Below are 26,515 nucleotides of genomic sequence, written 5' to 3' on the forward strand. Positions count from 1 at the left end.
GAGAATAGAAGAGTGCCAGTGAGACACTGTAGCTAAAGATACTGTGTGCATAAAACAGCAATCAAAGAGGAAGCAGCAAAGGTAATTGGGAAAATAGTGCTTCACTTCCCTGATCACTGGGTTTCAAATATTTTAATAAATAAAATCCACATTTAATTTAAACATTAGTTGGATAAAAATTTCACCTGAATACTTCATGCTCGGCTTTTATCTCTCAGGAATCACTATAGCAACAGCACAGGAGCAGGATTTGGCATTTCCTTAACCACAGTTAAGTGAGTAACCAATAAAAGAGATGAACTTACAACAGAACAACCATAAAATATGCATCATTAGACCAGTAGAGCTCTGGGTTTCTCTTGCATTAATATGCATTCCATAAGAACAAAAAGCAGGAAGGTAAAGAAAACTATTATCTCCAGAGAGGAAATCTAACCCTGTATTCTCCAGGGGACTTATCTGCATATGTACAGTGGGCTTAAAGGTCCCCAAGAGCTTGATTCTTTGACATCATGTGGGTTTTTCTGCTCTGTTCCCTCATGCAGCTCTTAGTCTCCACAGACCCTATAAGCCAATGGCATTAAGTCTATGATGCAGAAGAGCTTTGGGCCTTTTCCATGCTGGAGGTAAACTAACACAGGAGAGCCAAATAGAGCAGCCTGTCTGCTGCCAATAGAAGCAGGCAGTGCAGTTTTACAGATATGATGAAATTCCAGAGACACAACCAGAGGATTCAACTTCCCCAGGCTCAATTCAGAGACAGCTTTGTTCAACTTCAGAGAGGAAACTGATTCCTTCCATTTTAGTTCCTTTGAAATGAAAGGTTATGTAAAAGGAGATGTTATAGGAGGACCCTAAGCTACCTGAAACTTAAGCATCTCTTGCTTCTCAAGAATAGCTTAAAATACTCTCGAAATCAGACATTTAAAACCAGAACATGTCAATGATTCCAACATCCTTATTTTTTTTTAATTTTATTTATTTGACAGAAAGAGAGCATGAGTGCAAGAGCAGGAGGGAGAGGTAGAGAGAATCGGAAGCAGACTCCTCACTGAGAGCCGAGTCTGACGCAGGGCTCAATCCCACCACCTTGAGATTATGACCTGAGCTGAAACCAAGAATTGGGGGCTTAACTGACTGAGCCACCCAGGAATAACTCCAACACCATTATTTTAATGACCAGGAAATTGAGGCCCAGAGAACTGACACAAATTGCCGAGGGTCATCCAGCTGATTTATGGGATACTCATATCTTTAAGGGACACTCAAGGCTTTCATTTCCATGACATATACCACCTTACCCCCTTGTCCTTCCAAACATGGACTAATTCTTTTTAAAAATAGCCTCGGAGTTATACTGAACTCTAGTTGCCAAAAACTCATGTTGCTTGTTGAAACATGTTGTTAAAAGCATGTGTCTAGAATGAGGAGAAAAAATTCTCCTGGCTTGTTGTGCCCTGGAGAGATGGTGAACATTTGCCATCATCGAATTGACATGAGCAAGGAGAGTTTAAAGTTGCTGCCTGCAGTATCTTCCTTGAAAAGCAGACAATCAATCAACAGGAAGTGTTTTGATCTTTGAAGTACACTAACCCCTTAGGTAAGTCAATTCAACTAGAATTTATTAGAGACAGGCATAATGTAGAAATTTTCTTTTTCCAGCAGCACTAGTATTCAATTACACCTACTCAATAGAACCAGGAGAATGCCACTTTCTTGGCAAGGTTTGGCATTTCTTCAGTTATTAGGATGTTGTAGAAAAATATAAAATGTTTATCTCCAAAGACATTCTCATGGTAATGAGTAAGGTGAAACAACCCCTTGTTCTATAGACACGCTCCACCCTTTCACTCCTCTGCTTTATTACACACATTCTCCCCACAGGCTGAAACACCACCTCCTCTTTCTCCTCTCAAGAATCAAGACAAGTATTAGTTCCTTCTGAAGTTTTTTGGATCCTCTAGGCCAAGTTGGTGGCCACTCTTATGTACAACTGAAGAGCTCACTGCATTTTATCATATTCTCGCATTGAACTTACAAGGTAATACTGTAACTCGTATTTTGTGTTTGTTTCTCTTTCACATTGGACCATAAACTACTTGAGAACAAGGAATCTTGTTTTATTTATCTGTGTGCCCCACAAGAGATAGGTGCATAGTAAATGTTTATCTTCTAATAATGTTTTGTGAATGATAATAACTGAATTTTTTATGACCTGCACTTTCTACTAGTTCATCATTTTCTCTCTCTGAAAGCATGCCCTTGAAGACTTGGACATCTTGCTCTTTTGCATACACTTAGGTTCCTCTTTCATTCTTAAGTTGATTAAGTCATCCAGCTAAAACTCAGAAATCACAAGAACATTAACATGACTTTCAAGCCAGGGGAAGTTCTGCAAAGGCAGTGCACTTGTCTAGGGCTGTAGGAGGTGGGAGCTGTGCATCTCGAAACTCCTTTGGCCCAGACTCACAGTAAGATGTACATTTTATATTATAATCATGTACCTCATATCTTCTAGAGCCAGACTTCCAGGTCTGTACCCTGGCTTTGGAATATATCAACTCTGTCCTTATAAAGTTGTTTAACCCCTTGGTTTCCTCATCTGCAAAATGGAGTTACTAATAACATCTATCTGACAAGATTGTTATGAAAATTAACTGAGTATACATCAAGTTCTTAATACCATATGTGTAGAGTTCTTATGTCAGTCTCAGCCATTATATTATTACTTATATGAATAAGAAGTTAATGAAATAATACCCATATTATCTGCAATCTAAAAGAATTTTTTTCATGAAACTTAAATTGATATCACAAGTAAATATCAGGTCTCAACTGCAGTTTGAAAATAACAATGTTTAACAATTTCATGTTCTTTTTAAATATTCATTTGCTAGAGTTTGGTAAATGCCAATTATTTTTAAAAATCCCTTTGGAACAGGAAGAGGAACCATAAAGCTTCTGTCAGAAGAGGTCATAAGAATGGACAATCTAGCCTCCCTAACTTATTTCAAAAATTTGTTCAGCACAAGAGGACCTACCCTATCTATCCCTTTCATCATTAAATAGATTTGAATCCTGTCTTTTCTTTGTCATTACTCTGAAATACATATAAGTATTCAACTTCGTAGCTGGCCCTGCCACTTCTTAAAACAAATAAGCAGTTAGCAGGATACAACTTCAGAAGCCCATGCTTCAAAAATCAGCAGAATTAGAAGATAGTCTTTTTCTTCTACTTTAAGTATACTATCTGTTAACGTTTACTCAGTATGCCCTTTGTGTGGGCATAGTTCTAATAATTTTAACTCATACTATTTCATGTAATCCTTAAAAAGAACACAGGACCCTATGAGAGAGCTACTATTGTTATCCTTACTTTACAAAGGCAGGTGTTGAGACACACACTAGTTAAAGGATTTGCCAAAATCACATAGACAGTAAAGTGAGCTGGGACTGAGGACCAGTCAGTCTGCATCAAGAACCTTGAACTTAGCATACGCCTTTGCAACAGGGCTCTACCTTCAAGGGTGGGGGAGTCAGGCACTGCGTTCACTGTGGAACGTCTCAGAGAGAGAGACCAGGAACCTGCTGCTCTCCAACTGAGAATGTTCTATGCCTCCTACCTTCTCTATTCCTCAGGTGGTTGCCAGGGGCTATTTGCCTAACCCTTTATTGTTTGTTTGTTTGTTTTTTTTCCTGGCCCCAAGTCTTGTTGATCTTCTTCCTGGCCTTTGAAAGTAATTACTCCATACCTTTTCACATAGAATTAGTCTCTTCTAACACTGCACGTCTTTAAAAATGTGTACACACCTCAATTATAGCAGCTAACACACTGCAATATAATTAACGGTTTATGTAAGTCACCCCTGCCAGGCTGGGAGCTGCTCTATGCTTTTCATATTTATATTAGGTTCTATCTATAGGGTCTGGCACAGGGCCTGTCAAACAGTTGGCACGCACTAAGTAAGCATTTAACAAGCGTGAATGGAAGAACAACTGGACAGACAAATGAACCTTTCCTCCTGAAGGTGAGAAATCGCTCTGTAATGTCATCTCCTGAGTGATCCACCACACTGCTTCCTTGCTATCCTTTACAGAGGATTTCCCTGAAGACTGAAAAGTTTAAGAAAAAATGTAATAACATAATGTAATATTTCATAAACATCTTACCTTAGGAGAGATTACTGTGACAATTTCACAAACTGAAAATTTGTTCCACGTTAATGCCTCTTTTTAATTTTTTTGTGTTTTGATCATTTTCAATATTAGAATGACTTTTGATTCTCAAAGATGCTATACTTCTGATTTTGGCAGATCTTTCTTAACTCCTTCAAACAAACCTCCATTCCTATCACCTTCACCCTCAGACTCCCACTCCACCCACCTTCCTGTGGCTTTGAGCCACCATGAGACTGTCACAAAACTTTTCCTCATGGAGATGTGGTCCCTTCTGCACATCACACCTAGGGTGAACTCGTTGGTGACACCAAATATCGCACTGTAATTAACAACCTGATAATTAAGTGACCTGTTCATCCAATGATAATTATTATATATAACCTCAATAATCTGCACTCTTCTTTCTGTCTTAGAATACTTTTTAAGCCAACAATTCCTAACAACTAAAACAAATCACTTTTTCACAATTTTCTGTCACAATCCTGATTTCAAAGGCACCAATAAGAACTTCAATTCCACAAATTCCCTAACTTGTTATGAACATAATTACGATGAATGAACAAATGCTTGCATTTTACTTGATCAGTTAATAAAATTGCTGAGGCATAAAAACATTCAGTGTCATATTTTATATTAACTTGGTTTTAAAGAATAAGGATGATATGGTACTAGAATCTCCATAGAGATGAAATTTAGTTAAACCACTAAAAAACTCCACTGCATGCAGAAAGACACCCTTTATTAACTTAGATATTTTAAAGGTACTATGTGGTGTTTTACCAAGTTTAATAATACTAGTTTTATATTCTACAAACGCATTGTGTTTATAGAGTAGTAAATACACTGAACTTTTACTCTGTGCCAAGGGCTAGACTGAGTGTTTGATATGTATTATGTCATTAACTCATCATCTATTCTATGAATTATATTTTAAGTCAATAATTTGAGAATATTAACTCATTCACTTGTACATCAATTTGTGTTGTATACAAACTGCCTTGTCTGTGGACTCTCTATATCCTGTCTGCTGCATGCTGCTAGGCACACGAATGCATAAAACAGAGTTCACCCTTAACATGAATGGTTATTTTCTGCTTTGAATTTTTTACATCTAGCCATTATGTAGATTTATATGAAAACAAACTATTATGTAGATTTGAATGAAAATGGTACAATCATTTTGAAAAACATTTTGGCAGCTTCTTAAAAAATATAAACATAGCTAAATTTATGTACCAACAATTTCACTCTTGGGCAATTTTGTAATTCTTATCCAAGAAAAATGACAAAATATGTCCACAAACATTGTATTTGCATAGATATTAATAAAGGTTTTATTCATAATAACCGAAACTTTAAAACAAACTGTCCACAAATAGGTGATTGTATAAATAAAATAGAGTATCTCTCTATATATCCATACAATGGAATAAATAAAAGGGAATAAAAGGGAACAAACTACTGGATGCAACAAATGGATATTTATTTTTTTTAAAATGCCGATTTAAAGAAGCCAGACACAAAGGAATATATATTGTATAATTCCACTTACATGAAATTCTTCAAGAGATAAATATAATCTCAACATAGAAAACTGAGCAATATTTACCTGAACAAAGAACAGTTTAGGAGATACAGAATTGGCTGGGGAAAAAAATAGGGAACACTTTAGTATGATGGAAGTTTTCTATTATCTTAATTATGGTGGTGTTTGTTAAAATTCATAAAACTGTACACTTAAAGTGAATTCTATTTATTTTATATGAACTGTACCTCAATAAAATTGATTTTTAAAAAATGATATATATGCACATTGGGAAGCAGTGTTTTGCATCTGCATTTGTGTGTATGACCTAAAAAAGAAATAAGAACAGAGGATGAACCAAAGGTCAAATAGTAAGTTGATAGATTTAGTAGGCAAAAGAAAATTTTATCAGGAAGGTCTTATACAACTATTCATGTAGGCATATATACATTTGGAATTGAGATCCCTAGCAGCCAGAATAAAGAATAAAACATGATCAGCTAAAAATTAAAAAATAAAAATAATTAAAAATAAATAAATTAATTAATTTAAAAAACATGATCAGCTACAAAGACAGAATTTTACAATAACTGCAATACATTTTTGAATTACACAAATGTTTAAACATAAATTTAGTGTTACATAAAACATGCAATAAATCAAGATTAAACACAAGTTCAGAAGTTAGATGTTTTGATTAAAATTCTTAGTCTTAAATCTTTTGTTTAGGTCATGCTTCCAAGTGACACTTTGGGGAAACTCCTAAGGGGTGTTAGCTCTTCCTAAACATGCTTCACCTACCAGATTACCAATGGTACAGACTGCAGAGAAGAAAGAGCTCTGTGTTTGTGTTTATACTTTTCATTTTTAGATGTTTTTAGGTTGAGTTCTACTGTGCTTTGTTTTTAAATCTAAGGTCCTATTTTCTCCCCAAATGTGGACATTAGGTAATATAAAAGTATATATGATAGAGAAACAAAGTGGAAGGCCAATTTGTGCCCCAAAGACACATTGCCATCCAACCTACTTTACCATTTAGGGCACAAAGATTCCATGCCTTTTTCAATTACCATAAGCCAAACTTCATGAACCCATTACATAAAGTATTTTCTTTTGTTGATTAACAGCCGACAGTTTTCTCTAGCTAATATTTAAATTTCAGCAAAAATGGATTTTGACATTTTTCTGTAGTTTGCCAAATGCCTTCTCCTACCCCAGGCTCCAGACTAAAGCTTCTACCTCCACAGAGGAAACCAGAGGATCCTTAGTTCAATATTCAGGTGACTCAGCATCAAATCCTGTTTTGACTTTGTTTCCTACTTCCAGAACCCAGACCTGATATCTCAGTTCCAGTGACCAAGTCTTTGCCTTGGTTTTGCATCTGAATCTTAACCTAATAGTATCGGGCTTAACACTTTTAAACCTAGAAACCTGCATAGTTCTACAGTTTCTCTCAGGAAGCTAAATCCTGTGCCAGTGTTCTATTGCCAAAATGTTCTGATGCTGCCACTTTTCTGAATCATTGCACATTCTGTGCACCCAGTTTATTTCATCCTCCCACAGCCTGGACCACCAATGACCACCAGTCTTTCATCTCCAGAGACCAACCTCCGTTGGTATAATTCAGTGATCCTTGACCACTGTGGCACCAACCAACCTTAGGCTTTGCTTCATGACTGATTAAATGAGAACACCTGGGAGAGAGACCTAAGAATCTGCATTTTTAAAAACCCTCCACATGATTCTGAAATTCAGACAGGGAAGAAAAGACAGAATAGGGTGAGGCAAGGTATAGTGCAAAATTTAAGGCAACTCCAAAAAAATAGTAATCAAGATATAACTTTAATGTATTATTTTTAAAAATCCAAAGGAGGAGTGCTTGGGTGGCTCAGTTGCTTAAGCATCCAACTCTTGGTTTCAGCTCTGGTCATGATCTCAGGGTCCTGAGATGCAGACCCCCCTGGAGGCCCTGGCTCAGGTTCCAGGCTCCAGGTTCCAGGCTCCATGGGGAGTCTTCCTGTCTCTCTCCCTCTGATCCTCCTCCTGCTTGCACTCTCTCTCAAAAAAATAAATAGGTAAAATCTTTTTAAAAAAATGCAAAGTAATGCATCATAAGCAAAATATCAAAATTTGAACTAAAGGATCAGTATTTGGAGCCTGAGGTGAAAGGGAAAAATTCATAATATTGATAGTGTCTTTATGTAAAATTTTGATATTTTATTCATCATAGATTTGTTCACATTTATACTAATTTAAAAAATAGTCCATGAAAATATTGATTATATTAATTACTGAGGTTTTGGGTACTCCCTGCAATTTTGCCTTCTCCTCATCCTGTTCTGGGTCCTATAAACCACTGATCTAGTTGGATGCTCTACATTATCTCTGAACCCTAGTGCTAGTTGACTGTAGTGAGCACCGATATTCTGTTTCTCAACAATTTCCCATCTGCCAAGGTAAGCTCCAGTTTTGACAGTATAAGTTAGATAAATATATATACATATAATATGTATATTGCATGTAATATATATTATACATATATGAAGAATAAGTCAACTGCTTTCGCCCAGAGTCCCAATCTCTTTCTCAAGCCTTAGTCCAATTCTAGGAAATACACCAACACCCAAAATATCTAGGAGGACTAAGCCAGTATGTACATTTTAAAAATTCTGTCTAGGGGATCCCTGGGTGGCGCAGCGGTTTAGCGCCTGCCTTTGGCCCAGGGCACGATCCTAGAGACCTGGGATCGAATCCCACGTTGGGCTCCCAGTGCATGGAGCCTGCTTCTTCCTCTGCCTGTGTCTCTGCCTCTCTCTCTCTCTCTCTCTCTCTCTCTGTGTGACTATCATAAAAAAAAAAAAAAAAGAATTGTTTAAAAAAAAAAGAATTGTTTAAAAAAAAAAAATTCTGTCTAGGTGACTCTGATCCATCAGTGCTCCCTGCCTCCCACATCAGAACCACTGAGCTAGGTCAATGTTACTCCATGTGTGGTCCACAGACCAACAGCATCAGCATCAGCTGGAAGTTTATAAGAAATGTTTATAAGAAGTGCTTGGATCCCATCCTTGAGCTACTTAAACAGTAACTTGAGGATGGAACCAAGAATCTAGATATTAATAAGCTCTCCAGGAGATTCAGATGCATCCTAAAGTTTGAGAAATGCTGATTGTATAAATAATCTTCTATCTACTAACGGATTCATGACAACCCATGGACAGCCACCTACTCCCTAGATAGCTAAGATCACCTCCAGAGATAAGGGTGAGGCCTGCCCTAATTCTTCTCCTGTGGAGGCAGGTAGGCTCAGCAGGTGTGACAATGTTAGCCGGTGTGTCCCAGGAACAGAGACTCACTAAGCAAATAGTTTCCTAGGGTACCCAGCAAAGAGAAAGTCAGATTTTGAGAGTAAGCTGTGTGACTAGAAATGCCAGGGGTCAGAAGCAGAAGTGCTAAATTTTCCTCAAGCTGAAGGGGCAAATCTGAGTCCAGACCAAAAAGAAAGTCCCAGCTCTAAGTCCAAGGACATTTTACAAAGGAGCCTGTGTAGTCTCATGCTCAGTTTTTCTTGGTTCTAGCCAAGTGGCATGTGAGTGACAAGGCTTCACTAAGGGCATCAGGCCAGAGAAAATAGTCTGGGACTGAAATGGCCATGAGCAGTGTGCGTGGCATATAGGTTTGCCATCTGCATGGCTGTACTCAGGACTCACCAGCCTTTTTTTCAAAACAGCTGCCACTGGACTGTTTTCAAACTTCTTCCTAGTCAGAAGTACTCAAACAATACAAAAGCCACAGTTGATTATAATCTAGGATACTATTGTGAGGGGAAAAAATCAAACAAAAGGTAAGGTTTATCGGAATGGAACCCCATGCTTGTGTAGTTTTTTTTACCACAGAGAACATTTATCTGATACAGTCTGATTGAGGTATGCAGCCTAGCTTATGAAATCACAGCTACTTTGAAGATACCATTTGGCACAGAGCATGAAGTGGTTTGAAAACAGAATCATTCTGAGCAGGCAAGTGTGGGAAGGTGCAGTCAGAAGTTTGCACTCTCCCGAGTTGAAGGAACAGCAAGGTAAGCAGGCTGGGGGGGTGGGGGGGAAGAGGGTCCGAGAGCAGAAGGGAGGACTCCTCACTAGAAAGCCTGCCAGTGGTCATCACCAGCTCCAACTCCTCACCGCCAGAGCAAGATCAGACAATTGAGCCCTACCCTCCCTAGTTCACAGAGCCAGGCCTTATACACCCTGTCGCCTCCATGCAGAATATCTTCCCTCTTCCCACCTATCAAAAAGTGCCTGGACTCTTCAGGAATGTTCTTAGATGTTGCCTTACCTCTGAAGTCTTCCTGGGTCCTTGGGCCCATTCCCCTCCCCCCCCACCCGCCACTGACAGATAGATGCCTTCCCCATCACACCTGAACCCTCTCAACATAAGCTTTTAGCGCATTGCTCCCTGTAGTGTGTATGAATCTGCTTCTCCCAATAGACCATAACCTACTGGAGGATAAGAACGAAATGTTGGGCAGCCCGGGTGGCTCAGTGGTTTAGCACCTGCCTTCGGCCCAGAGTGTGATCCTGGAGACCCTGGACCGAGTCCCATGTCAGGCTCCCTGCATGGAGCCTGCTTCTCTCTCTTCTCTCTGCCTCTCTCTCTGTGTCTCTCATGAATAAATATATAAAATCTTAAGAAAAGAAAAAAAGAACGAAATGTTACATACTAGGTGCCTGGTGCATAGTAGGAGGGTAACAATTACATACTCAAAAGTGAATAAAGATGCAAAATAGAGGTTCAGAATGATGACCTCATACAGAAACAGTAAAGAAGATAAGATTTGGAGTGGAGGTGGAGTTGCCAGAGCAGATAGTGGTATAGATGTTCTCTCCCCTCATCTTTACTACCTAAGAGTAGGACTTGAAGTAAGGTCTTCTCAGGAGATCTGAAAGTGACTAAAATCCTGGGGAGGAGTGAGAAGATGTTCTATATGAACCATGACCTTTCAAGAGATATTTGGGGTTGGGGGTGGTGGGGTTGAGGCCGAGTAGGGAGGCAGTGGCTTCTTCTTCTTTTTTTTTTTTTTAAAGATTTTGTTAATTTATTCATGAGAGACACAGAGAGGGAGAGCAGAGACATAGGCAGAGGGAGAAGCAGGCTCCCTGCTGAGAGCCCAATGCGGGACTCCATCCCAGGACCCTGGGATTATGACCGGAGCCGAAGGCAGATGCTCAACCACTGAGCCACCCGGGTGCCCCGAGAGCATTTTTTTAATTCCAAATGTAAAGGGCTAAGCAAGAAAAGTGATGTTCAGAGTAGTCTCTGTCCTCTAGTCCAGAGAGAGAGAGACAGGAAGGGCAGCTACCAGCCAGTATGCTAAACCAGTTGGGGGTGGAAATGACAATGCCAGCAGAAATCCTACTCGGGGTGAAAGAATGTGCATTTGGCTGGTAACTCCACTGTCTCTCTGAGGAGCTTGCATGTGATAAGCAACCAAGACTCAGTTGGTTGCAGAGGCCGGAATGTGTGATGGCTGAGGGAGGCTGGCATGTGTGGCAGACAAAAGGGAGGAAGTGTGGGGTGAGGAAATGGAAGCAGGTGCACCCTGCGTGAAGGACCCCCGCAAACTGCTGCCCATAGCCACAACTCAACTTCAGGTGATTATTTCTATTAAGGAATAGAGAGAGGCCCAGGATTGCCAGATCTTTCTAATCTTTATAAGAGGCAGAAATTCAGATTTAGTATACAATCTCCCGATTTTGAGAAGTAGACAATAATCAAATTATTTTCAATCACACTTGAGCCTACACTGTACAAACCAAACAATAAATGTCTCAAAGCTGAATCTGGGTCATGGGTGGTTCATTGGTCATAGGATGATTTGAAAAGAGAAGTAGAGAGTCAAGGAGCACTCGGCGGTTCAGAGGGTGGAATTACTCAATATGATCCAGAGCTTTATGTTCATCTTGTTGGGACCTAGCCATGAACATGGTTTAGATATCCCCATGGTTGCATATACTCAAAATTGTACACTTCTATCGACATCTAGAAGGAAGAGCATCTAAACATCTTAAAATAGAGAAAACTGTAAGGATCTGCCTGCGGACCACTTTAAAGAAAGAAATTAAGCTTAAGTACACATTTTTGAAAAAGATGCATCCATGAAGTTTCATCTCAGAGCTGTGGTGCCACAGTGGCCCTGGCCTAGATTTCCACTGGGTGTGTTTTCACCTGGAAATAAGTGGACACCAAACATAGCTGGGTGGTATATGTGGCTGGTACAGGGAGGCAGGTGGAGAGCGGAGACCGCCCAGAAAGGTGGAGAGATCCTCTTAAGCTGTGCGGAACCAGAGTTGAAAACCAAACTTAACGGACCGTCCGCAGCCTTAAGTCAATATTCTCAGCTGAATCAATTGTCAGAAAAATAATTTTTATGAGCCTCAGAAGATTGCCGCTGAAATGCTTTAATAGCCATTTTCACTCATTTTTCCGTTCATGTAACAGGGGAGGGGGAGCCAGTTTCACAGGTTCACTGGAGCAATGGTTCAAGGGTTTCCATCGTAGAGAAAGAAGTTGATTGCAGTTCACGCAGCTATTTCAAGCTTCAGGGCCGCGTCTGGGCGGAGCAGGATCTGCTCTCCCCAAAGTCCTATCACCCAGGCAGTCGGGGCGCTGGGGTCCCGGAGTTCCCGCCGCACTTGGGCTAGAAGCCAGCCCCCACCCCCGCTGCCTGCGGCGCCCCTGCTTGCGATCCGCACCCTCCAGAGCCAGGCGGGGGTCGGCGGCACCTGGAAGAGGAAATCCTCCCGGGGGAGGAGGTGCGGGAGCGGGTGCGGGAGCGGGAGGCCCTGCGGGCGGCTGGGCGTGCGGGGTGCGGGGCGCGCGGCGGGGGCGCCGGTCAGGGGCCGCCCCAGGACCCGACGGCCCCGCGGCTGCCCGGGCGCGGCTCGCGCTCCGGCTCCTCCGGCTCCTCCGGCTCCTCCGGCTCCTCCCGCTCCCGCTCCGGCTCCCGCTCCCGCTGCGGCTGCGGCTGCGGCTGTGCGCTCGGGCGGCGCTGGGCTGCGGCGCGAGGGCTTCGCGGGGCCGCGGTCCGGGCGCCGAGCGAGCCGAGCAGACCTCCCCCCGCGGGGCCGCAAACTTGCGCTTAGTCCGGCCTCGCCCGCCCGGAGAGGAGAGCGCAAGGCAGCGAGCGCCGCGGACCGAAAGGTAAGAGAAGAAACCGGCCCCTCTCGGGGAGGGCGGGCGGGGGGCAGCGGGAACGGCCACAGCCCCCACTGGCGGTTTTGCAGCCGGGGGATCCCCCCGCCCCTCCCGAGAGCAAAGGGGGCAAACGCTACTTTGCTACGAAGCTTCATCCTCGAGCCTCCGGGCTTTCCCCGTCCCTGGTCCCTTTTACTTCTTTGCACTTTCCCGAGCATCGGAGAGGTTTCTCTGTATCTTTCAGCTCTCAGCGAGCACATATTTCGTTTTTCCTTCCGGGAGCTCTTGCAAAAGAGGGAGCTTCCTCGGTTTCTCTTAGGTGTCCCCCCCCCCCCCCCGCAAGAGGAAACAGGTGCCTCTAGTTAAGCTGGTCAGAAACAGTTCCTCCATCCTACAGGACAGTTGGACTGAAGAGAGTTTCCAGAAGCGCCCGTGAGCCCTGTTACTGGCGACCCAGTATCGGGGAGGTGGAGGGGAAAGCAGAGGAACAGAGAGGGGCCTCACAGTGACTGGCTGCCTTTGAAATGGTGACGCTGTGAATGACTTTGGACTGTGACCCTTCTCAGGGAGAGAGAACCACAGAGATAAAAGCAGGCCGCCGGGAAGAGGATGTTTTGAGAAGTGTTTCAGAGAAACTTCAAGTCGGTAAAGATGGAAAACCAGACCGTAAGTGAACTGAACCAAACACAGCTTCAGCCAAGAGCAGTGGTGGCCCTAGAATACCAAGTGGTCACCATCTTGCTTGTGCTCATTATTTGTGGTTTGGGCATCGTGGGCAACATCATGGTAGTCCTGGTGGTCATGAGAACCAAGCACATGAGGACCCCCACAAACTGCTACCTGGTGAGTCTGGCCGTAGCCGACCTCATGGTGTTGGTGGCTGCAGGCCTCCCCAACATAACAGACAGTATCTATGGCTCCTGGGTCTACGGCTATGTTGGATGCCTCTGCATCACTTACCTCCAGTACTTGGGCATTAATGCATCCTCTTGTTCAATCACAGCCTTTACCATTGAGAGGTACATAGCCATCTGTCACCCCATCAAAGCCCAGTTTCTCTGCACATTTTCCAGAGCCAAAAAGATCATCATCTTTGTCTGGGCTTTCACATCCATTTACTGTATGCTCTGGTTCTTCTTGCTGGATCTCAATATTAGCACTTACAAAGATGCTATTGTGGTGTCCTGTGGCTACAAGATCTCCAGGAATTACTACTCACCTATTTACCTAATGGACTTTGGTGTCTTTTATGTTGTGCCAATGATACTGGCCACCGTCCTCTATGGATTCATAGCTAGGATCCTGTTCTTAAATCCCATTCCTTCAGATCCTAAAGAAAATTCTAAGACATGGAAAAATGACTCAACCCATCAGAACAAGAATTTGAATTCAAAGACCTCTAATAGATGTTTCAACAGCACAGTATCTTCAAGGAAGCAGGTAAGCAAACGTGAGCCACCAAGTCCACAGAAGAAATGTAGGATAGAGTTCCTTACAGGATGGGATCAACTTTGCCTTACTTAGCTGATGGCAAAATCAAAATGCAATCATGCAAATGCTTCACAGTGTAAGCTTCTGCTTTACATTATTAAATCCATCTCTAAAACAAATGAAGATCTAAAAATAGGTGGGGAGGGCGCCTGGGCATCTGCCATCAGCTCGGTCATGATCTTAGGGTCTTGGGATCAATCCCCAGTCAGTGGCTAGTCTGTTTCTCCCTCTGCCTCTCCCCTGCTCATTCCCTCTTTCAAATAAATAAATAAATAAATAAATAAATAAATAAATAAATAAATCCTTAAAAAATAAAAATAAGTGGGGAAGATGTGACAGCACACCATTAGGTATCAGTGTAGGTGTTGTGAAGATATTAAGGGAATATAAACAGAAATTCTAGAAATCCACTTTTAAAGAGTTTGTGACTCTCTGAGAAATGTTATCAAAATTTTTGTACCATTTGTGGCTTCTGTGGGGAGCAGCTAGATATCTTTAAGAATTCTATGGCATGACAAAGATTTGATAAGATAGTTTGAGAAAGATGAGTCAAAGCAACAATGAAACTTCTCCTACCATTCTACAGCTGCACACTGAGGTATATAACTGAGAGGGGCTCCTGGTCTTGGACTTACTAGTTTTAGGGAGGAACGATTCTATCACCCTCTCCTCCAGCAACCTACAAAGTGTCCCAGCACGCAGAAACTGTAAATGCACTCTGCTCAGGCCATGTTGTGATAAAAAGGCTAACACCAAGCTCAATTCATTTGTTACAAGGAATGATTAGGTTTTTTTAACTGTGTTTCTCCTGATAAGCATAACTAAAAATGACTTTATGCTTTCAGATCACCAAATGTGGATGTGGTTACAGCTGAATAGTGGTTTTACTGGTGGATGAAGTGCAACTTTGTTATAGTAGACGAGGTTTATGAGACAATATAGAAATAAAATACTGTTATGTACATATTCAGCCATAGTTACACAATTGTTCTAAGTTATTTAATGAACTTAGCTTTCAGTTCCTTTTCCTTCTTTGCTAAACAGAATAAACACATAGTAAACATTTATTCTCATAGCTGAAAAAGAAAACTTGAAACTGACAATACTGGCTCTTTCTCTCTCTTTTTTTCCCCTGCAAGCAATACAATTCTTCCAGTGTGCATAGATAGAAACTGAGCATACTTTTTAAAGTATGCCTGTGGATTATACATGCTATTACTTCATAAACTCTAGATTAGCTCATAGATGAAGAATTTTAATTGGAGATATGGGCATGCACTGAAATTACTTACTAATAAGTGTGGGTATTGTAGATATAAATGAAATGAATAAGAAACTCTAACTTAAAAGGGGAGTATACACCATTTTAAATGATACTGTGAGATTTGATTTGCAGAACATTTATTATTAAAGGTATCTCGATACTGGACAGGGAAGACCTGAGAACTATTGCTAGCTCTTCAATCCCTATTGCTTTGGGTTTAGCAATGTTACGTAATACAAGGCATGTTTGGATCCATTATCCAAACTTGATTAAGGGAAATTTAGAGAGATCTGTTGACCATCTGCCAAGACAAACATTAACAAACACAGTAAGAAAGTAAAGAATATGTACATCTCAATTAGAGATCAACCATGGGTTAATGTCTGCAGCAAAGAAGGTCAGTGAGTAAATTTGTTCATTAGACTCCAATTTATATTCTTGTTATAAATTCTAAAAAAAATTGGTTTAGCGTCCTTCTCAATTGTAGTCATTAGTACCTATCAGCAGTAATAATGTGCTTTAAATTGCTAATTATGTTACATGTTCACACTCCTATTTCAAAGCGGTTACAACCTCTTTATAGAGGCCGGTAGTAGAAGAAAAAGCCAGAGATTTGGTTTCAAACAGTCCTGGGCTTAAATGCTAGGGTTCTAATCAAACAGGATGACCTTTAATGAACAGAACTCTGAGTCTCAGTTTCCTAATCTAGAAAAGGAAGGTAAGTAGCAGCATCCGGGGTTGCTATGAGGGTTCAATGAAACATCTCATGAAATGAAGTGGCAATTAAAACCTGACTGTTAATTAGCCTTCTTCCTAGTTTTATAGTGTGTTGGCAACTGTAAGAAAAAATACATATTTGTTCCTTAAAATAGTATGTGAATTCACCATTTAAACGCACTAGTTGTTGAACAGATGTGTATATGATAGAAGAACTTCTCTAAGGAACTTTTTAGGGATGCCTGGGTGGCTCAGTGGTTGAGTGTCTGCCTTTGGCCCAGGGCATGATCCCAGGATGCTGGATCAAGTCCCACATGGGGCTCCTTGTGGGGAGCCTGCTTCCTCCCTCTGCCTGTGTCTCTGCCCCTCTCTCTCTTTGTGTCTCTCAAGAATAAGTAAATAAAATATTTTTTAAAAAATAAGAAACTTTTTAGTAATTGAGGCATTTGGAAATGTATTCAGAGCATTTGGGTTTATCACTGTCAAATAGCATTCAAGAGAGAGGGGGCACTAAATGTCCTGAAATTTGCAAGACAGTCCTCCACATGGATGAAGTGCCCTGTTACAAATGCCAGTAATGCCCTCGCAGAGAAACATGCGATGACATATAAATCAATAAAATGCAATTAAGTAATATGTCAGAAAATTCAATCTTGATTACAGGTGGGATGGGAATTCAGAGAAGAGAAAGGAAATTGTAGGGCTAAAGGAATCAGAGAAGGCTCCATAGAAGAGGTGGCATTTGAGAAGGCTCAGAAAGGATGGAGCTGATTTAGAAAGTAAAAGTCCAGAGGACAGCCTCCATACAGAAAGGACGTGGTTGGGATGAGAATGTTCTATATTTGAAGAGGAGACAAAGAAGGGCACATGGGTGGGATTTTTATGGTGTTGAGTGATTTGGTTGATGAAAATGAGTGATGTACCTGGGAGCAGTACAAAGAAAGATTGGACTAATAGGAGTGTGTGTGTGTGTGTGTGTGTGTGTGTAAGAGACAGAGAAGGGGCTGTGAAGGATCCCAACTATCCGACAGAGAAAGGAGTTTTAACTTCATGCGGGGGCAACAAATAATGAGGGTGGTGAGCAGGAAGCAGCAGTGAGCAGAATGTTTTGGGGGATGATCAATATGTGGATGAGACACATTTGGAGAGCAGGAGACTGGTGGCAGAAAGGCTACCTTGGAAATTGTCGGTAGTGGTTCAGGCCTGAGGTAATAAGATTCTCCATCAGGAGAATTTAAAGGAAAGTGTGAACCAGAGACATGTTTCAAAGAAAGAAAGGGTGAGGTGTGAGCATCATAGATGCACCAGCTGAAGACAGCACAGCATCAGGGCTCCGAGCCTAGAAGATACTAGTTCACTGATTGATGAGTCAGAGTGAGAACCGTGCAGGGGAGCCAGCTTTGTCCAAAATCAATGTGCCTTTCATTTGGCATTTTTCTCTTCTAAAATGGTTCTTTTCTTAAATCTTCAAAAGGTTCAAACCCCCACCTCCTATAACCAAGAGTCTTTTATTTCAATATCTCCTCTGCATTTTTTTTCTTTCAGGCAAGATTAATTTACATTTTAATAAATATTTTCTCTGGGACAGATCTTTCTAACCAAGTTATTAAAGTCAAATGTGCATAGCCTCAGAGAACTCCATTTAAAAAGGAAATAAAAGAGTATTTATATGTAAGGGACAAATGTGAATTTTTGTTTATTTTTAACTTGTATCCCCCATGTGGAAAATCCAGATCAGATCTTTTTTTCCCTATTATTTAGAGATTCAGTTATATTTTAGGAAACTGACTAAATATTTGGCAAATTGAATGAAAGAAGCTACTCAAAATAATGGCTTGGAACTGTGTAGACAAAAGATTTATCTGACTAACTCTTTTGCTTTACAATTGGTTGTTTTGATATTGGTGAGATACAGATTAAATGATCCCATTTGTCACATCTCAGCTCTATCCACACAGTGCCAAAAAAGCCTGTCAGTTTAGTCTATTCCGATGTGGGGCATTGGTGTGGAGCGTATCTCTATTATTGACTGTATATTTCAAAGGAATTGATTGGATCCTTTGGTATTTTGGAGGCACAAGAACATCTTGGTAATAGACTATACCACACATACACACATTCAATGCAAATATTTGCTTTCCATAGGGTGTAGGGGTGTGCAGAATATTGTATGGAACAGACTACCAATTTTCTTTTGCACTGAGTCTCCCTAATTAGTTCCTTTTTGTCAGGTGGGAGAACTGTGGAACAAAGTCCAAGTACAAACTCCATGAGTTTATGGCAAATTTTTCATTATGGGTTTTATTTGACTAAAGAAGCCTTTAAAATACCAGTCTTTGTTTCCATAAATTTCTTACAAGCCTTCTACCTTAACAGGGGAACATTGCTCGCCCAAGAAACAAAAGAAGCTTTTCTTTTTAAAGCAATCCATGCCTTTTGTTGCTGTTGCTATTGTTACTGCTGATGACGATATAAAAGCAATCATGTGTATTATGGAAAACCACAGAAAACTAGGAATAAGGAAAAAAAGGCATCCCTTAACCTACCTCCCAAAACCGCAGTTCATTAGCATTTGCTTATATTCTTTTTCTTATGTTTTCATTTGGTCTTTTTTATATAATTACAGTAATATATATATGTACATGTATGTAAAATTTATACCCTGCCTTTACATAAAATGTTGAAATTAATATTCTCAAGGAAAATAGCAAAGTAAAAGAAAATGGGTAAGATTGAGTCAGTTTTTTCTTAGGCTTGATTTTCTCATCAATAAAAGATGAATAACAATTACTCATAGACTCTTTGTTCAAATACAATGAGGTGCATGTGACAAAATTCATGTTTGTTCTCCTCTTGCCTGTTCTTTCCACTACCCCTCCCTCCAGCTTGTCCTTCTCACTGATCTCTGGCCCCTTTGGCAGTCCCGTAGGCATGATTGAGTGGTGCAATGGGCTCTTGAAAAATCAAGAACTGAGATAAAGAAAGGGCTTATATACATGTTTTCTCTTCTCCCCCTCCCTCCTGCCAACTCTTGCCTCCAGTGCTATCTGCTTTTTAAAGAAGAAACAAGGCAAACCCACTAAAACAGGAGGGAAAGGAGGCATAACAGTAAACTATCCGGCAGTAGGGTGGTGTTTGGGAGGATAAATCCCTTAGGTTGTACGGGGAGCTTAATCATTCGTTCATCTTTGTGAATTTGTGATACTAAACCCTCCAGCATCAGGCCTAAATCAGAGGTTTCTCAGATTTACTGGGACTTTAATCCATTTTTCATTTCTAATAGTTTTATTTATTTCATTTGTCTAGGTTCAGCTATACCCTTCACAATATAAAGGTCACTAAGAATGAAAAAAAGTGTGATTTTTGTCACTTAGCACACAGGTATCTAAGGGAGCCAGCTTATTATTATCATCAAAAAATAGCTTTTCATTTTCCCATTCACATCCTATATAAGGAAAGACTTTATACAGACCCCATCAACTGACTCAGTGAAATTACCCTGCAGTTACGTGCTTTGTGTCCCTTGGTTAGATGAACATTGTTTATTCCCAGTTTTATATTTGCAGCTTTGAGCCATAATTTCACCAGTAGAGAAAAATAAATTTTTCCCACATGCTCACAAAAAAGGAGAAACCTATACTCCTATAGCATTCTTAATTTGGCCACATACACACATACACACACACACGCACACACACACACTTAAAATCAGATAACCTTGAGACACGCCTGGGTGGCTCAGTTGATTCAGTGTCAGACTCTTGATTTCAGCTCAGGTCATGATCTCAGGGTCATGGGATGAAGGCCCACGTTGGGCTCTGCTCTTGGCAGGGAGTCTGCTCAAGGTTCTCTCCCTCTCTTTCTGCCCCTTCCCCTGCTCATGCTCTCTCTCAAATAAATAAAACTTAAAAAAAAAATTAGCTAACAAGGCACCTGGGTGGGTTAGTTGGTTAAGTGTCTGCCTTTGGCTCAACTCATGATCACAAGAGTCCTGGGATCGAGCCCTGCACTGAGCTCTCTGCTCAGTGCAGAGTTTGCTTTCTCCCTCTCCCATGCTCCTCCTCCTGCTCATGCTATCTCTCTCTCTCTCTCTCTCTCTCTCTCTCAAATAAAATAATAATTTCAAAGATTAATAAAATCTTTGAAAAAAAATCAGCTAACCTTGAAAATGACAAACTATATTTCTTTACATAGCCTCTTGTGAATTCTTCAAACTGTGAGCAGATATCTTAAGTTCCAGATAGAGGAAGGTGTGGTGGCTGGCACTATGTCTTTAGGCTCCCTCACCTTGTCCTTATGAATTGGGGAAGGGTGGGAAATACAAAGCTAGAGGGAGGTCAACATTAAGCAAAATTGTGCAGAAATATCCTCAATTTATGAAATGTCCACTCACAATCCAAAAAGCACCTAGCACTGTTCTAAGGATGGAAGTCACAGGGACACACAGAGATGAACTCTTTGTCTGCAGAGGAACTCACTGTTGGCAATGTGCACAAATAAGCCTAAGCAGTTCACTGTGTGCCAGATAGAGGGCATGGCATCAGGAGGGGAGAAGAAATAGGAGAGAGAGGAGGGAGGCTTTATGGAGTGCATGGCATTGAGTTGAGCCTCTAAAGATCCACAGAACGTCTAAAAGCAGCACTACAAAGACAGGAGAGAAGCAAGAAGCAGAGCTCCACAGAGGAGAGGCCAGGAGATGACTGGGCAGGTCCAGGGATGGAACAGTCTTGTATTCTTACTGTGGGGTGATGAAATACAGTTGTCCAGTGAAGGAAGTCTGGACCTGCTGCATCTGACTCCATTCTTGCTTCTGCAGCCTCATCCTTTGTCATTCCACCTGCTTTCGTCCACACCCACTTATGAGTCTTTAGCACGTAGCTCTAGCAGACATTTCATTGCTTTTAGGACATTATGAAAGTGCATCAAATCCAATATGTCTAAAACTAAACCCATTATTTTTCCTCATAAACCCCAACTTTCCTCTTTCTTATCTGATAGTCCTAACCCAGAAATCTGGGAGCCCTTCGAAGGTGTCTTCTGCCCTATATTCCCAAGTCTGAGTAATTCTAGCTCATGACTTTCCTATTTGCTGTGCCCCACTCCCACCACTGTTGTCCTTGTTCACCACTTCTCCCTGCTGTCATTCAGCACACACCTCAGCAGCTGCTTGGGTTCCAGTTCCAGTCTCCCCCAAGTCATTCTGTATACTGCTCACCAGGGGACCGCTCTAACAGAGATATGTTATCCAAGTGATGTGTATAGTTCTCCGAGGCCTACAATTTCAGCATCTTAGCTTTAACAAATAAGATCCCAGCTCCTTCCTGTGTGCTCTGCTTATTCTCTTGGTATGCCACAGTGATACCGAATTATTTGTAGTTCTCTGAACTTTTTATGTCCTTTTGGCTAGAATGCCCTTCATCTGGCAAACTCCCAATTATCTTCCCAGTCTCAGATCAAATGATGGCCCCAAGCACCCCATCAAGGCTTCCCAGAATTTCCCAGGCAGACTTATATAACTAAAACCTTAACTATAACTACGTATGTGAGGTGCTCTACCTATGTTCCCATAATACCTTGCATATACTGCTAGTTTAGTAATTCTGAAGTTTCACAGTTGTTAATCTGTCCGTCTTCCCACTGATGCTAATATCCTTAAGAGTTGGACTTTATATCCTCAGTGACCTCAGTGCAGTGTCTAGTGCATATAGTGGGCGTTCCAAAGTATGTATACACACAGTTGTGTGTTGTGGCCTAAAAGCATAGGCTTTGGAAGAGCAGGTTGTTAGCATCTCTTCCTGACTCTGTGTTCAGTGGTGTCACACTAGTTGCTAAAAATTGGCTGTGGGTGGAGTTTTGTAGACTACAGAAATCAGGAAATATGATAATTCAGCGCCTCCCTCTTTTTCTGTGGAGAGCCAATTGTTAAGTAATTATCAGCACACTTCTCTGTGTGTGTGAGTGTGTGTGTGATGTATAATTTTACATATGTAATAAATGAAAGTATAAGAGTATATGCATGCTTACTTACTTTGGGGCTCAATCAATTCCAACACTATTTTGCTCCATGAAAAATTGTTGCTGATTTATGACGTATCCTTCTCTGATTTTAACTAAAATTTTCTTATCTTTTATTGAATCCCCTTTTAAGCTTATTTTTTTAAAAAAATATTTTATTTTAAGTAATCTCTATACCCAATATGGGGCTCTAACCCACAACCCTGAGATCAAGAGTCACATGCACCACTGACTGAGCCAGCCAAGCATCCCTCTTAAATCCCCTTTCTACTCCAAACTAGCAGCTACCCAGTATGATGGTGACTATGTGAGTAGAAAAGACTTACTTTTATGGAGATTTCCCCCTCCCAGACAGGACATGCTAACTTAGAAATATGGCAGACTCAAATCATAATTTGCTTTTTATACAAAATTCTGTTGGCTTTCCAATAAGCCTTAAAATACCTTCTGTAATGAGAGAGCTCACTGGACAGGATGGGCAGAGAGGCAGTGTAATAGCAACCCAGGGAAGGAGAAACAACATGAGCAGAGGTATAAAAATGAGAATAAATCTGAGTGCCCCTATGTGACTCATTTTCCTAAAACAATTTGTACACACCATCTTTCAAAAAGAATATCCTCAATCTCCTCCGACTAGCTTTTAAAACTCTAACATCTGACCCTCTCATCATTATTTTGGCTTTGTTTATCCATTATTTCTTTAATTCAATAAACATTTATTGAGTGCCAATTTCAAGTCAGGCATTGCGAAAAACCAGCGATAGTCACTATCTTAAGGAACTTTCAGTGAAATGTGAAAGATTGTCATTGAAAACAATTGGAGGGGCACCTGAGTGGCTCAGTTGGTAAAGCATCTGCTTTTGGCTCAGGTCATGATCTTAGAGTCCTGGGATTGAACCCCATGGTCTCCATGCTCAGTGGGGAGTCTGCTTCTCCCTCTCCCTCTGCTCCTCCTCCCATTCATGCGCATGCTCCTTCTCAAATAAAATCTGTAAAAAAACAAAACAAAACACAATTGGAAATGAAAGTTGGGCTGTACAGTGTGTGGAAGAGGCAACAGAGAAGGGCAAATGCTGTAGTTAAAGATAGAAAGCAAGCCCCTAACAGAGTAAGAGTCACTTCTACTCTAGAATGATAAGTGGGCGTTTACCCGGCCAACATGAGAAACAAGAACACCTTCAACCAGCAGAAGTTTGTCATTTATGTAAACCAAGGTTCTCCCAGGTTCTCCCATGCATACCAGGCTCATTTATATCTTGCAACCTTGCTCATGTAACTTTTTTCCCACCTGTAAAGCCCTCCCTACTCTTGACACTTCTATACCTATCTGTGAATCTCAAGTTTCCAACTCAGGCTGCAATTGGGTCAAGAGGTGCCATATATTAGACATGTATTAGAAGGCAGGTAAGCATTAGCTCTAGAATCAGAAAAATATACATCCTAGCTCTTTTACTTTGGATAAGTTATTTTACTTCTTCATACTTCAATTTGTTCATACGCAAAATAGGATGCTAATGAGACCCACTCTCCCATTAGCATTAAGATTGCTGTGAGGAAATGCCTAGTTCATAAAAAGTATTCAGTAATTCTTATTTAATATATTTAAACTATATGCTATATTTAAAGGGCATTTATTCCCTCCTTACTCATGAAATAGCAGAAATGTGGACTGGTCATTATTTCCTGAAGAAGACTAAGTTTAGAGGTTATAATAGAGATAGATCTTCCAAGTTCATCTAACAGCATATCAAATTAGGAGCACCTGGGAGGCTCAGTTGTTTAAGGGACTGACTTGATTTTAGTGCAGATCATGATCTCAGTGTTGTGAAATAGAGCCCCTCATCAGGCTCCTTGCTGGGCATAGAGCCTACTTAAGATTCTCTTTCCTTCTCCCTCTGACCAACCCCCCTTAAAAAAAAGTTTTAAAAAGAGATCAAATTAGCAAATACTTCCTGAGCTCCTACCTTGTGCCCAGAGAGAAATACAAGTGCAATACAAAACTCACACACATAGAAACTAAGTGTCACTGACTTATTGTGTATTCTGTGCTGTTTTATGTGAACTGACTCATTATATTCTCACAACAGTTCTGAGAAGTAGTAACTAATTATAGAAGAGGATTTGAAGGCTTTGGGGGCTGCTAAGTGTTGTGGTCTAGGTTACATAAACAGTTGTGGCAAAGCCAGGATTTGAACCCACACTCCTCTGCTCCAGAGTTTACAGTTCCAACCATAAGGGCAAGAGAAAATCAAATAAAGCTGAGATTGGTAAAGGTTCAAGGAAGTTTCCTGGAGCTGGTAAGATGAAAGGGATCTAGAGGTTTTATGGGGGCTAGTTAAAGAGAAGGAGAGAAGAGAGGTCATCCCAGATAAAGGAGGGAGAAGGGAAGGATGTGATGTATCATCAATAGGAGAAAAAAGCCCAGAATTTAAAAACGCGTGTTCTGTCTGAGGAATAGTGATGAGATTAGCCAGACGTGAGCCAAGGGTTCATGTTAGGGAGACAAGGGAAGTAAATCTGGAGGACATACAGGCTGGGAATGGATCACTGAGACCAGAAATCCTGCGCACCGCCACCAGCTGCGGCCTGCCAGCTTCTCGGGCTTGCCATCCAGTGATGCCAGGGAAGGTGGCACGCGGTACCCGGCAGCTGCATCACCCTTGGAGTTCCCACTGGTGACCTCTGTGTGGCCCTTTGCAGGACTCTAAGCAGTTCCTTCTTTACATGCTACAAATGCCTATTTCAAAGCTCCCAGCTCTCCTTAAGCCATTATACCAGGAATGTTTTGCACGGAAAGTGCTCTGGTGTCAACCTCTCCTTCCTAGGGCTCCTTCCTTGGCACCTGTGTCTCCTCAGCCCTCTGCGCTGTCGACCGGGAGGCCCACCCCTGCCTTGCTGACCTATTACCCAGGCTTCCTGGAGTCCTTCATCACCCTCCTCCAGTTCACCCCACAAAGTGCTGCTAGGATCCTATACAGTGCACATTTGATAACACCGCTAAGACACCTGGAATTGCCAATAACCATATATGTCTTCCAGGTATAAACACCACATTGTTAGCATGGCATCCTGGGGCACCCGGGGTTGCTCCCTGCTTACTCCCTCAAGCCCACCTTCTCCCTGTCCCCCAGCACAAGCACACCCATACCGTTCCACAAGCAGTTTCCTAAACTGGCCCCACTTCATAATGTGTCCACGCCAGGGTACACTCCCCTTACTGCCAGGGTTCTGCAGCCCCTCCTTGGACCTGTCACCTACAACCAAAGCCCACTAGCAGCAGTGGCTGGTGCTTCTCCCTCCCCTGGGCAGTATTCTGTTCTCCCATCTGTACAGCACACCACTTGCTCTAATACTTTGCTCAAATGTCTCTCCCACTAGATCTTGCATCCCACAGTGGTGGCAACATTATCCCATTTGGTTTGTGGTCCATGGTGCCTGCCATGGCACCTAGGGACATACTGATAAATAATAGTAAAGACCGGGTGCAAGGAATGAGGAAGATGAAAGCGTCAAGCATGACTCTAGCAGTTCTTTTCAGGAGACTGCAAATGGTGGAATTGTTGAGAGAAATGTGGAGGGAAAAATGCCAAAAGCACTGTCAGACATATTCAGTAGAAGAGGATTTGAACATTTAGGTTGTAAGCCTTTGGGATCTAGAACAATCTACATTGTAAGATGAGTGGTCAGGATAAGATACATGCCTTTGGGGCTCATTAAAATAATGGAAAGAAAGTATAATTAGGGTTGAATCTGAAAAGAGGACAGCTGACAAAAACTGAGTTCTGGAGGAATCTTTATAATTAGGAGGCTGGAAGAGGACTGGAGTCTTTGCTAAAGTTAAAAGACCTAGTTTCCCCTCTTGGAACATAGCCAAAGGGCCAAAGACAGAGTTTTAGTTGATGCTTTCCCTCCAGTTGGGAGGGAAAATAAAGAAAGAAGAATGAGCCAAGGAGAGAGAGAAGGTTCAAGGAGACACAAGTTTTGGTTGAAGGAGTAAGTGGATTTATCTAAAACTGAAGTCCTGGCCTTGCCACTAGGGTTGAACACAGCTCTTCAGAACTGCATGCAAGGTGCACGAGAAGAACTTAAGCCACAAATTAAATTCGCTCTGAAAATTGAACAAGGCTAAGTGT

At 41.4% G+C, this 26,515-nt stretch overlaps 1 protein-coding gene across 2 annotated transcripts in view; it reads left to right on the top strand.

Moving 5' to 3' along the window:
• Window positions 1-12,779: 12,779 nt before the first annotated feature.
• The window catches only part of TRHR (thyrotropin releasing hormone receptor), a 39,553-nt gene continuing 25,817 nt past the window's right edge, over window positions 12,780-26,515 (top strand). The window contains exons 1-2 of one of the 2 annotated variants that reach the window (XM_072774248.1): window positions 12,780-12,901; window positions 13,293-14,335. In XM_072774248.1, coding sequence (XP_072630349.1) covers window positions 13,547-14,335 — 789 coding nt within the window. In that variant the 5' untranslated portion in view covers window positions 12,780-12,901; window positions 13,293-13,546. The remainder of the gene's footprint in view (window positions 12,902-13,292; window positions 14,336-26,515) is intronic. The other variant, XM_072774249.1, reaches the window with a different exon arrangement.

The sequence above is a fragment of the Canis lupus genome, chromosome 14 (assembly GCF_048164855.1).
Source record: "Canis lupus baileyi chromosome 14, mCanLup2.hap1, whole genome shotgun sequence".
In the NCBI taxonomy this organism is placed as follows: Eukaryota; Metazoa; Chordata; class Mammalia; order Carnivora; family Canidae; genus Canis; species Canis lupus.